Here is a 17,185-nt window from a genome sequence, read left to right on the forward strand (position 1 = left end):
TCCACATTTTTCTCCGTAGGGGAAGTTGGCAACACTGGATAACATTTTTCTACCGCCATACGATGTTGCCTATCTGAGACCTCAATCGCATGATCGGTTTCATTATTTTTAAACTGTTGCGCAGCTTGTAAAATAGACATATCCCTCCTATCTCTTTCAGCTTGTTTTATTTCTTTCTGTTTGGCCTCCTTAGGCCATAAGCGAAAAGAGTCAAACATAGCCGGCCTGGCTTTTCGTTTAAACAAAGTGTCCTCCAAATTACCTAAGATATTGAGCTCAAAACTGCCATTCTGCGGCCATCGTAAAATACCATTTTTCCTAGTATAGCGAACCCACGCCTCATTAAAGGCTATGGGGCCAATACCATGCTTAGAATATACTTCATAAGTGGGAGTTCCGGCGTGAGGAATTGGACAAGAGTCCTCCAGTCGGGAATCCTTATCGCGACTACAACAAAACCATCTTCCAAACTTACTGAAACCAGGCATCGCTACCACACTAGTTTCTTTACAAACTTCAAGGGGTTAATTAGTCACTTTATAGTACAAAAACTGCACTCACCCCTCGGTTTCGGCTTTTGCAAAAGTCGAACAAAGACAAAACAAAGACAAAGGAGTGGCCACTATTCTTAACTTAACCACATGTTTTCCTACGCCAACAGAGGTTCGTATAATGTCTCGCAATACCAATCACCAAGGGAGCCAAAGCGTGGCCGCAGTCAGAGCAGCAGGTCTTCACAGCCGTTGGAAGGGAGAAGCCACACGGTAAAGACCTTCGGTCCACTTACGACATGCAGGGGTAGATCACGTGGTGCGCGTCCTCCGGAATTTCCTTGCGGGGCTCCTCACGATCCTCGGACTGGACCCATGACCTCTGAAGCAGGCCTCACAGAGGGCACCAATTGAAGAACAAGACTAAATTAAGCCTGGCGGTGCAGGGTACGCTTGAAATCTTCTGAGTTTGCCTTCCAAATGTACAGAGACACGGAACACTCTGTTTGCATAGGAACTTCAATTTATTAGCTGCAGCTAGGTACAGTTGTCCTAGAAGTACATCAGTGGTAGGTTCTCAGGAGACTGCCACTTCAATTCGTGGCTCACAGTCTTTTGTAGCGCTTGAATCCCCTAAAGCAACAACCCCCTCAATGTGCAAAAAAACAAACAAATCATCCACTAGAAAACATTCTTTGTACAAGATACAGGATAATGGGTAATAGAAATTCCTTCCCTAGAGTCGTGTTCTCTACCTGACCCTATAGGTCAGGTGGCATGGGCATTCCTTAGTTAAATTAATTTACAACAGGACGTGTTTGCGTGTTGCAGATGGTGATTCGTAAAACAATTGGAGAGGCAGAGTGGGATCACCAAGGGTCAATAGATGGTTATCTCGGGGATTAGTTGCTTCGAGCCGGGTCTCAGAATGTACTTTGCTCAGAGAGACAGGAAAAGGTCATGTAACATGTTACAGTACAGAGTATGAAAGAAACGCTACGAAGGTTGTCGGTGCCTGAGTGAGGGCAACAGCGTAATGGAGTCAATGCGCAAGATGGGGCCGTAATCAAATTTCCTCAAGCGGAGTGGCGGAAGGCATAAATACATGTTTGGTAGACCGTGTGGACAGGAAAATCATGATGACAGAATGAGGAGATGGTGGAGTGCGAATATGGCTGATGGGATGTTCCCTATGAGAAATGCTGAGGAGACTAGTAGTAGAAAGTGAACAGAAAAAAGAAACAATACAGGATCAGAAGGCTACAGGTATGGTATGAATGAGTCGGAGGATGATGTACTCAAGGACATGTTTTATAAAAATCCTCCTCCCCCGTACCAACCAAATTCTACGCTGTTGACTCCAAATGCGCCAGTAAAAGAGGCACCACAAAATATAACATTTGAGCCAACGCCACCTGAGGTAGGGAAAAATAATCCCTTTAGAGAATCAGAAAATACACAGCCCGGTAGAATGACAAATGAAAACTCAGCTGAATTAGCCAGAACTACCCTGGAGTTAACTGAAAAGATTAGGGAATTGACCAAAAATATGGAAGCTGTAACTGTTCCTGTAACAATAGGACCAGTGATGCCTGTTTTTGATGAGCAAAAGGATAGTGAGCATTGTCTAACGATCCCTTATAACAGTAATAAACAAGCTGAAACCGGAAAAAGGAATTCAGGAAAAAATGTGGACAATTGGTAGGAACTTCTGGATTAAGTACTCCTAAAAATTTGACAGTAAATCAGAGTCCAAAGAATAAAACACTAATGACGACAGAATCAGTACCAGGATCACCAAAGAGTCTAGAACGAGTGAGGAATGAAACCATTCCTGTAGGTCCCACTTCTGATGAACTAAGCGAATGGTTAAGAAGTTTACAGCAAAAAGATACCAAACCTAGACCTTTAGATGTGGCAAAATTAATAATAACTTTGGAAGAATTAATAGTAGGAACTATTCCAACAGAAAAGTTAAAAGCATATCAGGATGAAGAACTAAATGTTTCTATGTAAAAGTATAACATTGAGAGCAAGAAATTTGCATGAAAAATTGGAAAAAGCGGCAACTGAAATGGGTATCGATTTTGAGAAAATAAAGTCATTACAGAAACCATACAGAGTAGACTTTGCTGAAAAAGACATTGAGAATTTGAATACTGCAGGAAGATTAACTCAAATTAAAGAGCTAATTGTTTTACTAAGAAAATGGGGCGATGTATATAAATGGAAGAGCAGGTGGTTTCGGAAACGAGACGATGCAACAGACAAAACGTTTGCAGCATTCCCAGTAAGAGAAAAGGAGAAAGTGGTAACTGAGTGTCCCATGAGAGAGATCCCAGGAGGAGGCTACGTGCATGTTCCCTGGACCAGACAGGACATTTTATCATTTACAAATGACTTTCCCCCGACTTCGCGAGAAGCAGGTGGAATGGTATAGGCAGGTAGATAGGTTTGTCAAATTATCAAAAGTACTGTGGATTGATTTGAACAGTCTATTTGACATAACTGTGCCAGCAGATCTATGGGCAGAATGTAAAATTACAATAGGTTGGCCTACTCAGGAATATCCTAGAGATCCTAAAACAGGTGCCCCTGTTCAACTGATCGGCCCCTCTGGACAACTCCTCACCCAGCACTTTGAGCAACTCACTGATGATTTGCTATGCTTAAGACCCATTGATTGATTCTGTACATTCATATAGATTTTTCTCAGTGGAGACTTTCTGATGCGATTTTAACTCTCCCTTGCCAATAAAAGCCTTGCTAAATTCAGTGCGGTCTTCAGGGTTGACTTTTGATGTTGAGTTAGCTCTCCATTTACGAATGTATGGCCACATTCAATACATTTATAGAGTTTCTCTCCTGTGGGAACATTCTGATATATATTTTGTTATCAATCCTTTGTCACATTCTATTCATTAATAGGGTTTCTGCCTAGTGTAGATTTGTTTATACAGCATTAGCTTATTCTTCCTGTGTAAGACTTCATTAAACTCTGTACATACATTGGATTTCTTGCCATGTAGATTTTCGGATGTCGCTTCAGTTTTCCATTTATTATGAATGCTTTGTGGTATTCAGTACATACATAGGTTTTCTCCCCTGCGTGAACTTCCTGATCTTGTATTATATTTTGCTTTGTAATAAATCCCTTGTCACATTCTATACATTCATGTGGTTTCTCCCCAGTGTACACACTGACATTGCTTTACCTCTCCCTTTATAATAAATACCTTGTCATATGCGGTGCAGTTGAATGGTCACCCTCCATTTGGAATAAAGGTGTTGTCACATTTTGTACAATTATATGGTTTCTTTCATGTGTGAACATTCTGATGTATTTTTTAACTTTGCTTTGTAATAACTGCTAAGACACATTCAGTACAGTCATATAGTTTCTCACCAGTGTGGAATTTCTGATGTAGTATTCATCTTTCCCTAGTAATAAATGTATTGTTGCATTATGTACATTAATAAGGTTTCTCTCCTACGTGGACTATCTGATGTTGCATAATATACGACTTTCTAATAAATGACTTCTCACATTCAGTGCAGTTGAATGGTCTCTCTCCAGTGGGGATTTTCTAAATGTTGCTTCAGCTCTCCATTGGTTATAAATGCTTTGTCACATTCAGTGCATTCGTATGGTTTCCCCCCAGTGTGAACTCTGATGTTCCTTTAGCTGACTATATTTGATAAATGCTTTGCCACATTCTGTACATTGATATTATTTCTCCCCAGTGTAGATTTTCTGATGTCGTGTTAGCTTTCCTTTGTTGTAAATGCTTTTTCACATGCTGTGCATTGATATGGTTTCTCCCCAGTGTGGATTTTCTGATGTCGCGTTAGCTCTCCATTTCTTATAAATGCTTTATCACATTCTGTACATTTATATGGTTTCTCCCCAGTGTGGATTTTCTGATGTCGCGTTAGCTCTCCATTTGTTTTAAATGCTTTGTCACATTCTGTACATTGATATGGTTTCTCCCCAGTGTGGACCTTTTGATGTTGCTTCAGCTCTCCATTTGTTATAAATGCCTTTTCACATTCTGTACATTGATATGGTTTCTCCCCAGAGTGGATATTTTGATGTCGCTTCAGCTGTACATTTGTTATAAATGCTTTGTCACATTCTGTACATTGATATGGTTTCTCCCCATGTGGACTTTCTGATGTTCCATTAGCTGTGACTTTCTAATGAATGCCTTGTCACATTCTGTACATTGGTATGTTTCTCCCCAGTGTGGATTTTATGATGCCGCTTTAGCGCTCCATTTCTTATAAATGCTTTGTCACATTCTGTACATTTATATGGTTTCTCCCCAGTGTGGATTTTATGATGTAGCTTTGGGTCTCCATTTGTTTTAAATGATTGGTCACATTCTGTACATTGATATGATCTCTCTCCAGTGTGGGTTTTCTGGTGTTTCTTTAGCTCTCCAAGTGTTATAAATGCCTTATCACATTCTGTACATTTATATGGTTTCTCCCCAGTGTGGATTTTGTGATGTCGTTTTAACCTTCCATTTCTTATAAACGCTTTGTCACATTCTGTACATTTATATGGTTTCTCCCCAGTGTGGATTTTGTGATGTAGCTTCAGGTCTCCATTTGATTTAAATGCTTTATCACATTCTGTACATTTATATGGTTTCTCCCCAGTGTGAATTTTATGATGCAGCTTTAGATCTACATTTGTTATACATGTTTTTTCACATTCTGTACAATGATATGGTTTCTCCCCAGAGTGGATATTTTGATGTCGCTTCAGCTGTCCATTTGTTATAAATGCTTTGTCACATTCTGTACATTGATATGGTTTCTCCCCAGTGTGGACTTTCTGATGTTCCATTAGATGGGATTTTCTAATGAATGCCTTGTCACATTCTGTACATTGGTATGGTTTCTCCCCAGTGTGGATTTTATGATGTCGCTTTAGCGCTCCCTTTCTTACAAATGCTTTGTCACATTCTGTACATTTATATGGTTTCTCCCCAGTGTGGATTTTATGATGTAGCTTTAGCTCTCCAAGTGTTATAAATGCCTTATCACTTTGTGTACATTTATATGGTTTCTCCTCTACGTAGAAACTCTGATGCTGCATTAGGTCTTTCATTGCAAAGAAAACTTTTACACAGTCAGTCAATCAATATGGTTCTTCTCCAGTATGATTTTTTGATGTTGCACTTGCTCTTTCTCTCCCTAATAAATGTGTTGTCACTTTCTAGATATTCATACGGTTTCTCTTCTGTGTGTTCTTTCTGATCCAGGTTAGCTCTTCCTTTGTAATGAGAACCTTATCAGACTTGCTTCAGTAAGTCAGTGTGTTATTTCATCAATGTATATCAGGTGATCGCTAAGAGCCAAGTTCAGACCACATTGGGCAGTTTGGGTTTTCTGCTGTAGAAAAAGACTTTGGCGAGGCATTAGCCTTCAAGGGAAGAAATTTTGAGGTGTATTGTTTTTACATCACTTTCTACGCAAGTGATTAATGCATTCATCTTTTTTGTTCTTTACTGCTTTTATTGCACCTGTTGGAATTTTTTTTTTAAAAACACGGGATAAGCTTAAATGGTGGGTCTGTCACAAAAATCAATTGGCATTTAATGAGACATTTGATGCTAATAATTATATCTAAAATTAAACTCACTTTTATTAAAAAAAACATTTTAAAAAATACTCTTACTAGGAAGGCATGGGTTATTGATATGTATTAAATGACTAGATTATTGTCTTATTAAAAATACAAGCATTTTGAGAAGGCAAGCTGCCTGCCAAGAGTGCTGGTTAGTCCTTCCTCCTCAAGTGTCGCCACTAATAGAAAAGTACCCGACTCCTGGAACTGAAAGGGATTTAGCATATGACAACTCTACAGAGGGTTCATTTTACATAGTTGAGTTTTTAACAAACCAGTGAGGAATAAGAGCCCACTTCAGAGAACGGAGCACACTTCAGAGGTCAAATGGTTCGAACACCAGTGGGGCCGACTAAGACCCACGTTTCAAAGGTCATGCAAATTTGGCTGTGATAATACTGCTTCTATATCAAAAAGGGGGGGGGGAGTAGAAGCGTTCTGGGGACCAAACTCAGCTTCCAGATATATATCACTAAATCAAAAAGGAGTGGAGCAAAGAGGCCTCGAAGGATCTGGCACAAATATGTAGAAGACCCTCAACAGCCACTATCCGCCATTGGTATGTCTGTTGCCATTGGCGTAATCTTGGCTGATAGCATCATCACTGGGTCTTTTGTTGGCCTCCACCAGGAGGAGATCCTCAAAAACCGGCTAGGATCTAGTTTGTGCAGAATAGAAAATTTAAAATTACCTTTTTATCATGTGGTGCAATTTATTCTAAAAAATTATAGGGTAAGATTAAAAACAGTGGATGTGAAATATGGGACGTGCAATATGTCCTTCACATCACTTTTCCAACATGTTTCAACCTGCATGCGCCCTTGCCGGTTCGCTGGCTTTCGTCAGGACCTCATTGAGGAGAAAAACTACTCCCCCTTTAAATTTCTTACTCACGTCAGGTGGAGTACTATCCCCTGGGCTTGGTGATACAACTGGTTATATTCATTCCGGTATCAACATTCAGTAATGGGGAGACCGCACAGGAAGCTAGCGTCTGCGTCACAAGAGTGCAGCCAATGCCCCTCTCCAACAACCCTAGGGGGAACTCCCAAAAATCTTAAAAGAAGAGGAGAAATGCTTACTTCGTACAAAAAATGTAATACCGCAGGATGCAGTATTTATTGGATGTAATATTACAACACTAGAGTGATATTTGGATGTATGAACGGGATAACTTATAAATAACATACGCTTACCACTATTCCGAATTCCTCAGACTTGGAGCGCGGGCAACGTGTCAATTCAAAGTCTAAAATAGGCATTCAACTGTTTGAGAATAACACTTATTTTACAAAAGATAATTACATTCTATGCACATTATACGATATATAGATAAGTGAGTAAACTCAGCATCTGTTTTGCTTTAGCTAACCATAATTCATATTAGCCAAATCCACAGAAGTCTGTGCCGTAAAATTTCATGAGAATGTTTATGCTTGTGGGAGAATGTACGTTCATCATATGACTGATAATTAAAGACGTCATGTTTGTTTTTTATTCTCAGAGGGACAGATTAAGGAATGAGTAAGGGCATAATCACACAACGAGAGCAATGGAACATTTTTTAAAGCGTAAGAACATGCGGAAAATGGTCTGTAAATTCAAACATATGTTGTGCTGAGGTTTTTTTCTGCAATAGAAAAAGCCACAACTGCGCGCGCATGCAAAAGGGGACCATTTTTAGAAAGTCCCCAATGTTTTTCAAATTAACCACAAAAAACACATGGATTGCGTTTCAATGCCACCCCACATTTATTTGCGGTTCAATCTCGCCAGCTCTCCCGTTCATTTTATGCCGAGGGAAAATTAAATTTTTTAGGAAACAGCGTTTGGTATTTTCACACTTGAGTGCCAAAGCCAGTCAGGCTTTTAACAGCCATTCACGGCCTCTAGATAACTGCGTGGCACAGGGGAGGGGGATGCAAGCACATCCCAGACTTTGGTGGGCTTGGAATGGAGAGGGGACCATGTGCCTGGAGCCCTGGCCCCCAAACTGCAGCCAGACGAGCCCAGTGGTAAGTAAGTGCAGGCAGACAGAGCGCACACAGTATACTCATCTGCTGTTCATCAGTCCTGCAGGAGCAGCTGATGTCTAGACGTCTCTTTGACCCGCCACCGGCTCACTGGGGAGTTGTAGCATGGTCCATCCCTGCCGTAGCTCTCTGGCCGAGACTCATTCAATGTTTACTCACAAGGTTCCTTCCCTGCTATAGCTCTCTGGCCAACACTCATTCAATGTTTACTCACAAGGTTCCTTCCCTGCTATAGCTCTCTGGGTGAGACTCATTCAATGTTTACTCACAAGATTCCTTCCCTGCTGTCGCTCTCTGGCCAGCACTCATTCAATGTTTACTCACAAGATTCCTTCCCTGCTGTAGCTCTCTGGCTGAGACTCATTCAATATTTACTCACGCTCTGCCTTGAAGCTGCATGCATAGCGCTCGCCAGGTTTGCACAACTCTGCCGTTATCCCAGCTAAAGCGGCGGTGCTGCTCAAATTAAACAAGCATTTGCAATGCAATGGGAAACAGCCTTTACAACGAGGTGAATACATCGCATGCATTTGCCTCACATTTTTTTACCGCGATTATACATTTACATCGCATACCAATAGCACAAATTTAAGTTAAGGTGGGGGGTCTCCCCCCACAAATACATTGTTTTTAAATATAAAAACAGTGAGTTGTATTGGAATGTGATGAAAATGCATAACCACGGTCAACAAAATACAACCCAATGCAATAGGTAACGCATTCGCGAGCGTTTAAGCTATTAGCATTGTATAGGGCAGTGCCTTTTATTTATCTGTTTTGATAATTAACACAAATAAAAGGCATGGTCATTTAAAATGCCAATAGCTCAGACTCTTGTAAATGCGAGACCTGCTTAATTTCAAAGAAGCGGCCGCCATTATCCCGGGCTGCTTGGAAAGTGAAAGAGCATATGATGCGCTGAATGTTGCAGGAAAGCATGTTGTGCCTGCAGTGTGAGAAACTCATTAAAGAAAGTAGTGTTTACAGACTAAATAAGGCATACCATGTAACAACAGAAGTAAAATGGTAAGTCCTCATGGGAGGTTACAAACGAAGACAAGGCGGTACTAAGGAGGGACAAAAAAGCCTGTTAACGAATCAGAAGTCAGCTTTTACGAAGAACATTGACACAAGCCAATGACAAATATGGGCAGACAATGGGCGGGGCTTCACGTCTATTTTCGAATACAGCATGTCTCGCAGAGCAGCACATGCCCTGCCTAAGCTCGGCCTAAAAAGGCAGTTCTCCTTTTCTTTGTTTAAACTGCACCTGCAATGGTGCTCTTTGACATGCCTTTCACCTTGGCTGTTGGCTCTGGCAGCAGGCATAATATCACAACTGAACTGTAATAAGTTATTACTGTCTAATTGTGGCCAACTGCAATTAGAAAACAACAGATCTACTCTACTGTAATAATGTATTAGATTCCAGCTGAGACGTCACAGTGCCCCCAGCAACATACTGCACAGAATATGAAAGGCAGGTCGCTGGACAGAAATGTCGCTGCCGCCTAAATAAAGTGAGACTTGACATACCCCTCTCTCTTTCTTCAGATCATTTTCCCCTGGAAATTCTTCTCCAATAGCTGATAAGGATGCACTTATTGAAACACGTCTACTTACTGCACCGCTTGAGTTGCTATACGACAACATGAATATATCAAGGTGTTACCGGACATCATATACACGGTTTTGATACTTAAGCTACATAACATGTTGGCTACAAGTGAAAAACAACTGATTGTTAATACTAAAGATCTCACATTTTACATTAAAAAGGTGCCACAAAAGTTTAAAAGAGCACTGAGGGAAAGAAGATGGAGTGCATGATCAAGAACTACACATATGGTAGGGATATTTTATTTATGTTAAATAGTATATTGCAAGTCACTGGGAGATCCATAACTTTATCTTGCAATTGCCTTAGAACGTAAACCAGGAGGTAGTTTATACTGTAAATTATTCACAAAGTATTCACACATTTCTAAATATGTCAGCAAATGTGTTCTGGTATATTCGGTTACAAATTCCTTTACCACAATAAGTAGTTTCCGCCTTCTGCATGGTACAGTCGTGTACAGCACCCAAATAGATGAATGCCTCATATTAACAAAACCATACAACAGAATGCTTGAATCAAGTGTTGTTTAAAAAAAACACAGATAGGAATTCCTTATAATGACAGCTGATTGACTCAGAGAGGAAGCTTCAGATCTTGAGGTAAAGCAAATGGACGTTAACCGTGTCAGTTAATATAAGCAGGGGCAATTGCAGATGTGCCAGGTGGTCCATACACCCAAGTAAATAAATGAATAAATCTGCAGGTCTTCAAGAATAAGGCTTGTTTTCATAGTTGCTCCTATTTATTTGCAAAACTGTTTTCCTGCTAGTGAGAGGCTGATTGCACAAACGTGTTAAGAGGGTGCTGTAATTAGCACACGCACACATGCAAACGCTATGGGGTATCGGTCCTCATAGCACGCTAGTCCTCACAGTGGTGTGTGTCTTGTTTTTTCAGTGTTTACCAACACTGGGAGGAGCTACCAGTGTATGTGAAAAAAATAAAAACACACACTAAAAATACTTAGATTTTGAAATGTACTGGATTATTCAAAGAGGAATCCAAAAATGACCCGGGTACAGGTTTGTGTTTCTGCGCATGTTTTGAATGTTTCATGTGGAAGGTCAGTGATGGCCCTCGAGGGTGGGCAACGCTGGAGAAGGATGTCAACAAGCAGCATCTCAGTCTGGCAGAATGAGTGACGTGCCTTGGAATTCCTGCCACGGAAGCCGGAGTCTCATGACAATGAACAGATGGCCCTCTGACCCCATATGAATGGAGGAGTCCATCTTTACACGCCAGGCCGAGGCAGCAGTGACAACATGCGGCCTCCTCTGAATTCACGCAACTGTCAGGCAAGAGAAACTACACCCACCCTCCCTTCAAGCAAACACACACAAGAAAAAGAAAATGAATCTATAGCAGACATTTATTTTATGTGAAAGTGGGACAGTAAATCTTTTGATAAAATTTAAATAAAACACAATCACTGTATTTGTATTCTAATTTATATAGTGCTCAGTCTTGGTGATATGCGCTCCATAACAGATTCGCAATAGTAAATGTAACAAAAAATAGAATACGGATAAGTGTAGCCAATAACCCTGATGGGTTATTACCAATAGTCTTCTCCACTTTCCCTTGCCTCCTCCCCCATCAACCCCCTACATGTTGAAACAAGCACCCCTGTCCCTTTGAAGATCTTTAAACTATGGCTCCAGTTTGATCTTGAGCACATTTTAACAGCCATCTGATCTCTGTCGTTGATTGTGCTGCTGACATCACCCTCTGATAAAAACAGAGCCTGGCAAGGAATCAGAGCCTTTCCTCTAAGCACCGAGCACCAGTAACATTACCCAATGACATTCATATTTTTTGTAGACATGAGGAGATAATCGGCAGCTCCTGTTAAAGACAAGGAATGTCCTGAGCTGCCAAGTAATCTCCAGTGTGAACCAAAAATATGAAACTGAAATGTGTAACGTAGCTGGTTCTTTTGCAAAGCACTACGGAAGGAAACAACAAGCCCGAGAGCGAGCTGCTGCTAATGCGTGGCTTGAGGCAAACAAAGTGCGACTCCAGAAGGGATCACCAGAGCGAGAGGACGTGTGTCAAAGCCGTCGAATCTCCACAGAGGCAGAAGAAGCTTATTCCCAATTCCTTCCTCTCAGAACACACTGCGTTTAGCAGCTGCTCTAAGCAGGGGGAAAGGGGAGTGGACAGAGAAGAGAAAGACACTCGAGCTGGACCTGAATTCCCTTGTCTTCTGATTTTCAGTCTTCTGGGATTCCTAATGCACAGAAGGGAACAGAAGCATTCAAATACACATTGCAGTCCTGATCATTACTAACGGTTCACTTCTTACTCTATCCTACCAGGTTTGGCTGGAGTTTGGGCTCCTCTTCTGTATTGAGGTCTCTCAGTCCCTACTGGCCTGGAACTGCTGCTTCCTAATACATATGGAAGATACAACATTAATATCACAGCACAACCTTTAACCTTTCTTCTTATTACTGGGAAGTGGACCTCTCCTACCTAAATGGTAGCTAGACCTATCTCTATGGTTCTCATCCAAAGTTCAGAATTTTAGTCTAAGGAAATGAAGGTCTCTTTTCCTGAAGTCTTGTTCTGTTCTCCTTGATATTATGTGGATAAATAGCTTCTGGAACGTACGCGCAAAAAGGAACAAGGAAGGTCAGAATGGAAGGAAAGGAAAGGGAAGCACGCAAGGAAAGAAGGGTACAGAAGCAAAACGCGCTGCTCCAAACTTGCAGTCTCCTTAGCGCAGATACAGGATAAATTCTTGGCTTACTTGACTGTGAAGAATCAGGGCACACCAACCTTGGTCTCCTGGAAGGCTTCAACAACTGTCCCCTCACAATGCGGAATTAACTATGCCCAAAATAAGAATAAGACACTAGTACTCCGCGCTCCTGAAGGGGAAATAATTACCTCTGTGAAATTATATCTATGAGTAAGCGCCGCTCAGCTATTACTTAAGAAAGAAGCGCGCTTCGAATTCAGACTTCTCTTCCTCAGATACGAATTGAAGTGCGCAGTTGAGCACGCTCACGAGCTGCATCATTCCGAAAAGCCTTCAAGACTAAAACGTCAACTTCGGAGGCTCTGGTACTTTGTGGGCAACACGGCGGCCATCTTGAAATGGTCTTTTTCGCCGGTTTTACATTAAACCAATAATTTACAGTAGAGGGTTTGATTACTACCCTATGTTTCTTGGGATTACACTTCCCTATGGTAAGGGCATTCACCAGGTTCCTGACAGTACCCCCTCCCAATGACCAATTTATCGGTCTAGGTTTGAGAGGATTTTGCAAATGGAAGCGTTTAACTAATTGGGAAGCCTGTACATTTACGGCAGGTTCCCAAGATCTCTCTTCAGGTCCATAGCCCTTCCAGTCCACCAAGTAAAATAGCTTACTTTGAATCCTTCTTGAATCTAAGATTTCCTTGACCTCATATTCGGTTTGTCCTTTGATTCTCACTGGGGGGGTGGAGTACCCTTGCGAAGATGGGGGGCTGTTGGTTTAAGGAGGGATACATGGAAAACTCGGTGAATCTTTAATTGCGAGGGCAATTTTAGCTGAACTGTCACTGGCCCTAACACCTTTTCTACTGGAAAGGGACCAATATGCCGTGGTTGAAATTTTCTATTCCCCTTCAAACGCAGGTGATGAGAGGATAACCACACAGAATCTCCCACCTGATACTTAGGGGCCTCTTTTCTGTGCTTATCTGCTTGACGCTTGTAACTCTCCTTAGCCTTTAGAATATTGGACTCCGCAGATTTGTGAGCTTGGGATAATTCTTTCAAATACTGATTCGCTGCAGGAACCCCAAACTCTTCTTCACAACTGAAGGGATTCAGATGTCTTCCAAAATTGAGGTAAAATGGAGTGAACCCAGTGGAGACATTCTTCACATTATTGTGAGCGAATTATGCCATCCACAGCAAATCCGACCACTCACCATTCCGAGCCAAAAGGAACAGGCGAAGGTATTGTTCCAACTCTTGATTTACCCGTTCAGTTTGACCATCTGTCTCGGGATGACAACTGGTAGAATGCCTGACTTATACCCCTAATCCCAGCATGAAGGCCTTCCAAAATCGAGAGATGAACTGAGGGCCCCTATCCGATATCAAGATCTTAGGCACCCCATGAATCTTAACTATGTGTTCACTGAAGAGTTTGGCTATTTCTCTAGCTGTGGGAACCCCTTTGATAGGAATGAAGTGACTCATTTTAGTGAAGGTGTCCACTACAACTAAAACTGTATCATAACCCCTGCTTACTGGGAGGTCTACAATTAAATCTAATGTGACGGTGTGCCAGGGTTCTGTGGGAGTAGGTAGGGGTTGTAAAAATCCCTGGGGCGCTTGCCTTCTGGTTTTCCCTCGAGCACAGAGATCACAAGATTCCACATAACGTTTTACATGAGTTTTCATATCTGGCCACCAGAAGTATCGTTGGACTAAGTCAAGAGTCTTGACCATGCCTTTATGCCCTGCTAATGGTTGATCATGACAGTCTTTCAAGGCTTGTTCTTGGATTGCTTGGGTGGGCAAATATAACGCACCTCGATGATAAGGCAAAGAGTTGACAACCTCTCGATCAGTTTCTTGATTCGCCCATTCCGACATTTCCTCGGTAGTCATTTGTCTTCCAATTTCTTCCTTATAGTTTGTGAAACTAAGTGTGCAGAAAATCTTGGATTCAGGAATAATTGGATGTGGTTCCACCAGATGTTCTGTGGCCTCGGTTTGAATTTGGGACAGTGCATCCGCTTTGCCATTCTTACTGCCTGGGCGATACGTAATCACGAAGTCGAAGTCGACAAAGTAAAGAGACCAGCGTAGTTGACGGGGAGTCAAAGTTCTGGCTGATTTCAGAAACTGGAGATTTTTATGATCCGTGAAAACTGTGACAGTATGCTTGGCTCCTAATAAATAATGCCTCCATTCCACGAAAGCATCCTTTACTGCTAGCAGTTCTTTCTCCGCAATAGTATAATTCTGCTCTGCTGCATTCAACTTTCTCGACCTGAAAGCTACTGGATGTAATTGTCCAGTAGATTGGTGTCGCTGAGACAGGATTCCACCGATGACTTGATCTGAGGCGTCCGCTTCAACAAAGAAAGGTTCAGAAGGATCTGCATGAAGGAGAATTGGGGCCGATGTAAAACTGGTCTTGAGATAGACAAAGGCCTGTTCTGCCTCTTCCGTCCATTGAAATTTTGCTCCCTTTTTTAACAATCTTGTGATGGGGAGAATCTTTTGAGAAAAACCTAGAATGAATCGACGATAAAAATTGGCAAATCCCAAAAATCGCTGTACCTCCTTAACATCTGTGGGTGATGGCCATTGTACCACAGCCTGCACCTTCTTGGTATCCATGGTGATTCCGTCCGGCGACAGTACAAACCCCAAAAACTCTATTGTACGAACACTGAACGCACACTTCTCTAATTTTACATAGAGCTGATGTTGTCGAAGCCTTTTGAGGACTAACTTCACATGCCCCGCATGTTCTTGTGGGTTCTTAGAAAAAATCAAGATGTCGTCCAAATAGATCACCGCTACCTTATCCAACAAGTCTCCCATGGCATCATTAATGAAATGTTGAAAGGCTGCAGGAGCATTGCACAGCCCGAAGGGCATCACCTGATATTCAAAGAGCCCGTACTTGGTCCTGAAGGCAGTCTTCCACTCGTGGCCCTCCTTCATTCGGATAAGATGGTAAGCTCCCCGAAGATCTAATTTCGTGAATATCTGAGCCTCTTTGATCTGATCCAAAAGAACGGAAATCAAAGGTAACAGATAACGGTTTTTAACCGTTGCTCTATTGATTGCTCGATAATCAATGCAAGTCCTCAAAGACCCTTCTTTCTTTGGAATAAAGAATAATGGAGAGGAGACCGGAGACTGGGATGGTCTAATGAACCCGTTAGCCAAGTAACGATCCAAATAATCCTTCAAATACAGGTTCTCGGCCTCCGTTAGTGCGTATATCCGACTGCAGGGTAAAACGGCCCCGGGTTCGAGGTCGATGATGCAGTCATAAGAGCGATGGGGAGGCAATCGTTCCGCTTCACGTTCGCTGAACACATCGCTAAATTCCTTGTATTCATCCGGAACCTGAATAGACTCGACAACCCCAATGGAATCTCCACCGTAAGACAACAAGGTTGCTGTGGAAGGTTCCAAATTCTTCTTGTATGAAGAGAAACAATGTTCAGAACAAAACAAGGAGGTCATCTCAACAGTCCGATTCTCCCAGCCAATTGTCGGTTTGTGTGTGGAGAGCCACGGAATACCCAGAATGATCTGAAACTGTGGGGCATCAATCAGGTTAAACTGAAGATATTCTCGATGTCCATTTGATTGAACCAATTCTAACAACTCAGTGTGATGGGTGATGGGACCCGAAGAGAGGTTGGTCCCATCTACTGCTCGAACCAACTCCTTCTTTTCTTTTAAAATCGCTTGGATTTCCATCATCTTCGCATACTTGATGTCACAGAAGTTCCCAGTAGCTCCTGAGTCAATCATGATGGCCACTCCCGTGATTTCTTGTTCACGAAACTTCAACGTCATCTGTAGAATCAAATGTGGTGTTTGAGTTTGAAGGGTGTTCATTATACAATGAGATTCTGGAACCTTCTTCTCACCTTTCGCCATCTGAGCGGCTCCTCCTACAGATGGTTTTGAGAGTTTCCCGGCACAACAGGCTTGGGTCTTTTTGGATACTCTTTCACGAAATCTCCTGTTGCTCCACAGTACATACATAATTTCTTTGCTCTCCTCGACTCTTTTTCTTCTTTACTTAAGGGACCCCTCACCGTGCCTATCTGCATTGGTTCACTCTCTGATGTGGATCCATTAGTTTTACTCCCTTCAACTCTAGGTCTTTCAAAACGTGAAAAATTCCATTTGAAATCTCTAGACTTCTTTTCTCCTTTCCGTTCCGCGTAGCGAAAATCGATTTCTAACACTAAATCTACCAATTCTGTAAAATCAGTAGGTCTGTTTGGAATCTGGGCTAGCGTGTCCTTAATCTCGTCTCGTAATCCTCTATAAAACAGTGCAGCCCTCTTCTCCTGTGGCCAGTTTGTTTCCACCAACAGTTTGTTAAATTGAGTCAAGTACGTGAGGAGATCTTTGGATCCCTGGCGCAGTTCCAAAAGTTCGTTGTCAGTGGCCTGGGAAATTCTTCTCCTGTCAAAGATACGAAGAAACTCAGTCTTGAAGCGATCAAAATCATATAAAAAAGGATCATCTCGGGAAACCAGAGGCATAGCCCAGTTGGCGGCATCCCCACTAAGATAAGACAAAATGAAATCCACTCGGGATTGAGCGTCTGGAAATAGGGTTGGGCGACACATGAAATGAAGGGAACATTGTGTGAGGAACAGTTGGGCCTTTTGAGGATCCCCGCTAAACCTT

The 17,185-nt window shown here is 42.0% G+C and overlaps 1 protein-coding gene across 2 annotated transcripts in view; it reads right to left on the reverse strand.

Annotated features, from left to right (window-relative positions):
* Positions 1-3,468: 3,468 nt before the first annotated feature.
* The window catches only part of LOC146822379 (uncharacterized), a 76,112-nt gene continuing 62,395 nt past the window's right edge, over positions 3,469-17,185 (reverse strand). For both annotated transcript variants that reach the window (XM_085613466.1, XM_085613467.1), the window contains exons 2-3: positions 4,617-6,025; positions 3,469-4,532 (exon numbers count right to left, since the gene is read on the reverse strand). In XM_085613466.1, the coding sequence (XP_085469592.1) occupies positions 4,675-5,610 (936 nt within the window). In that variant the 5' untranslated portion in view covers positions 5,611-6,025 and the 3' untranslated portion in view covers positions 3,469-4,532; positions 4,617-4,674. The remainder of the gene's footprint in view (positions 4,533-4,616; positions 6,026-17,185) is intronic.

This window comes from Triturus cristatus, chromosome 6 (assembly GCF_964204655.1).
Source record: "Triturus cristatus chromosome 6, aTriCri1.1, whole genome shotgun sequence".
In the NCBI taxonomy this organism is placed as follows: domain Eukaryota; kingdom Metazoa; phylum Chordata; class Amphibia; order Caudata; family Salamandridae; genus Triturus; species Triturus cristatus.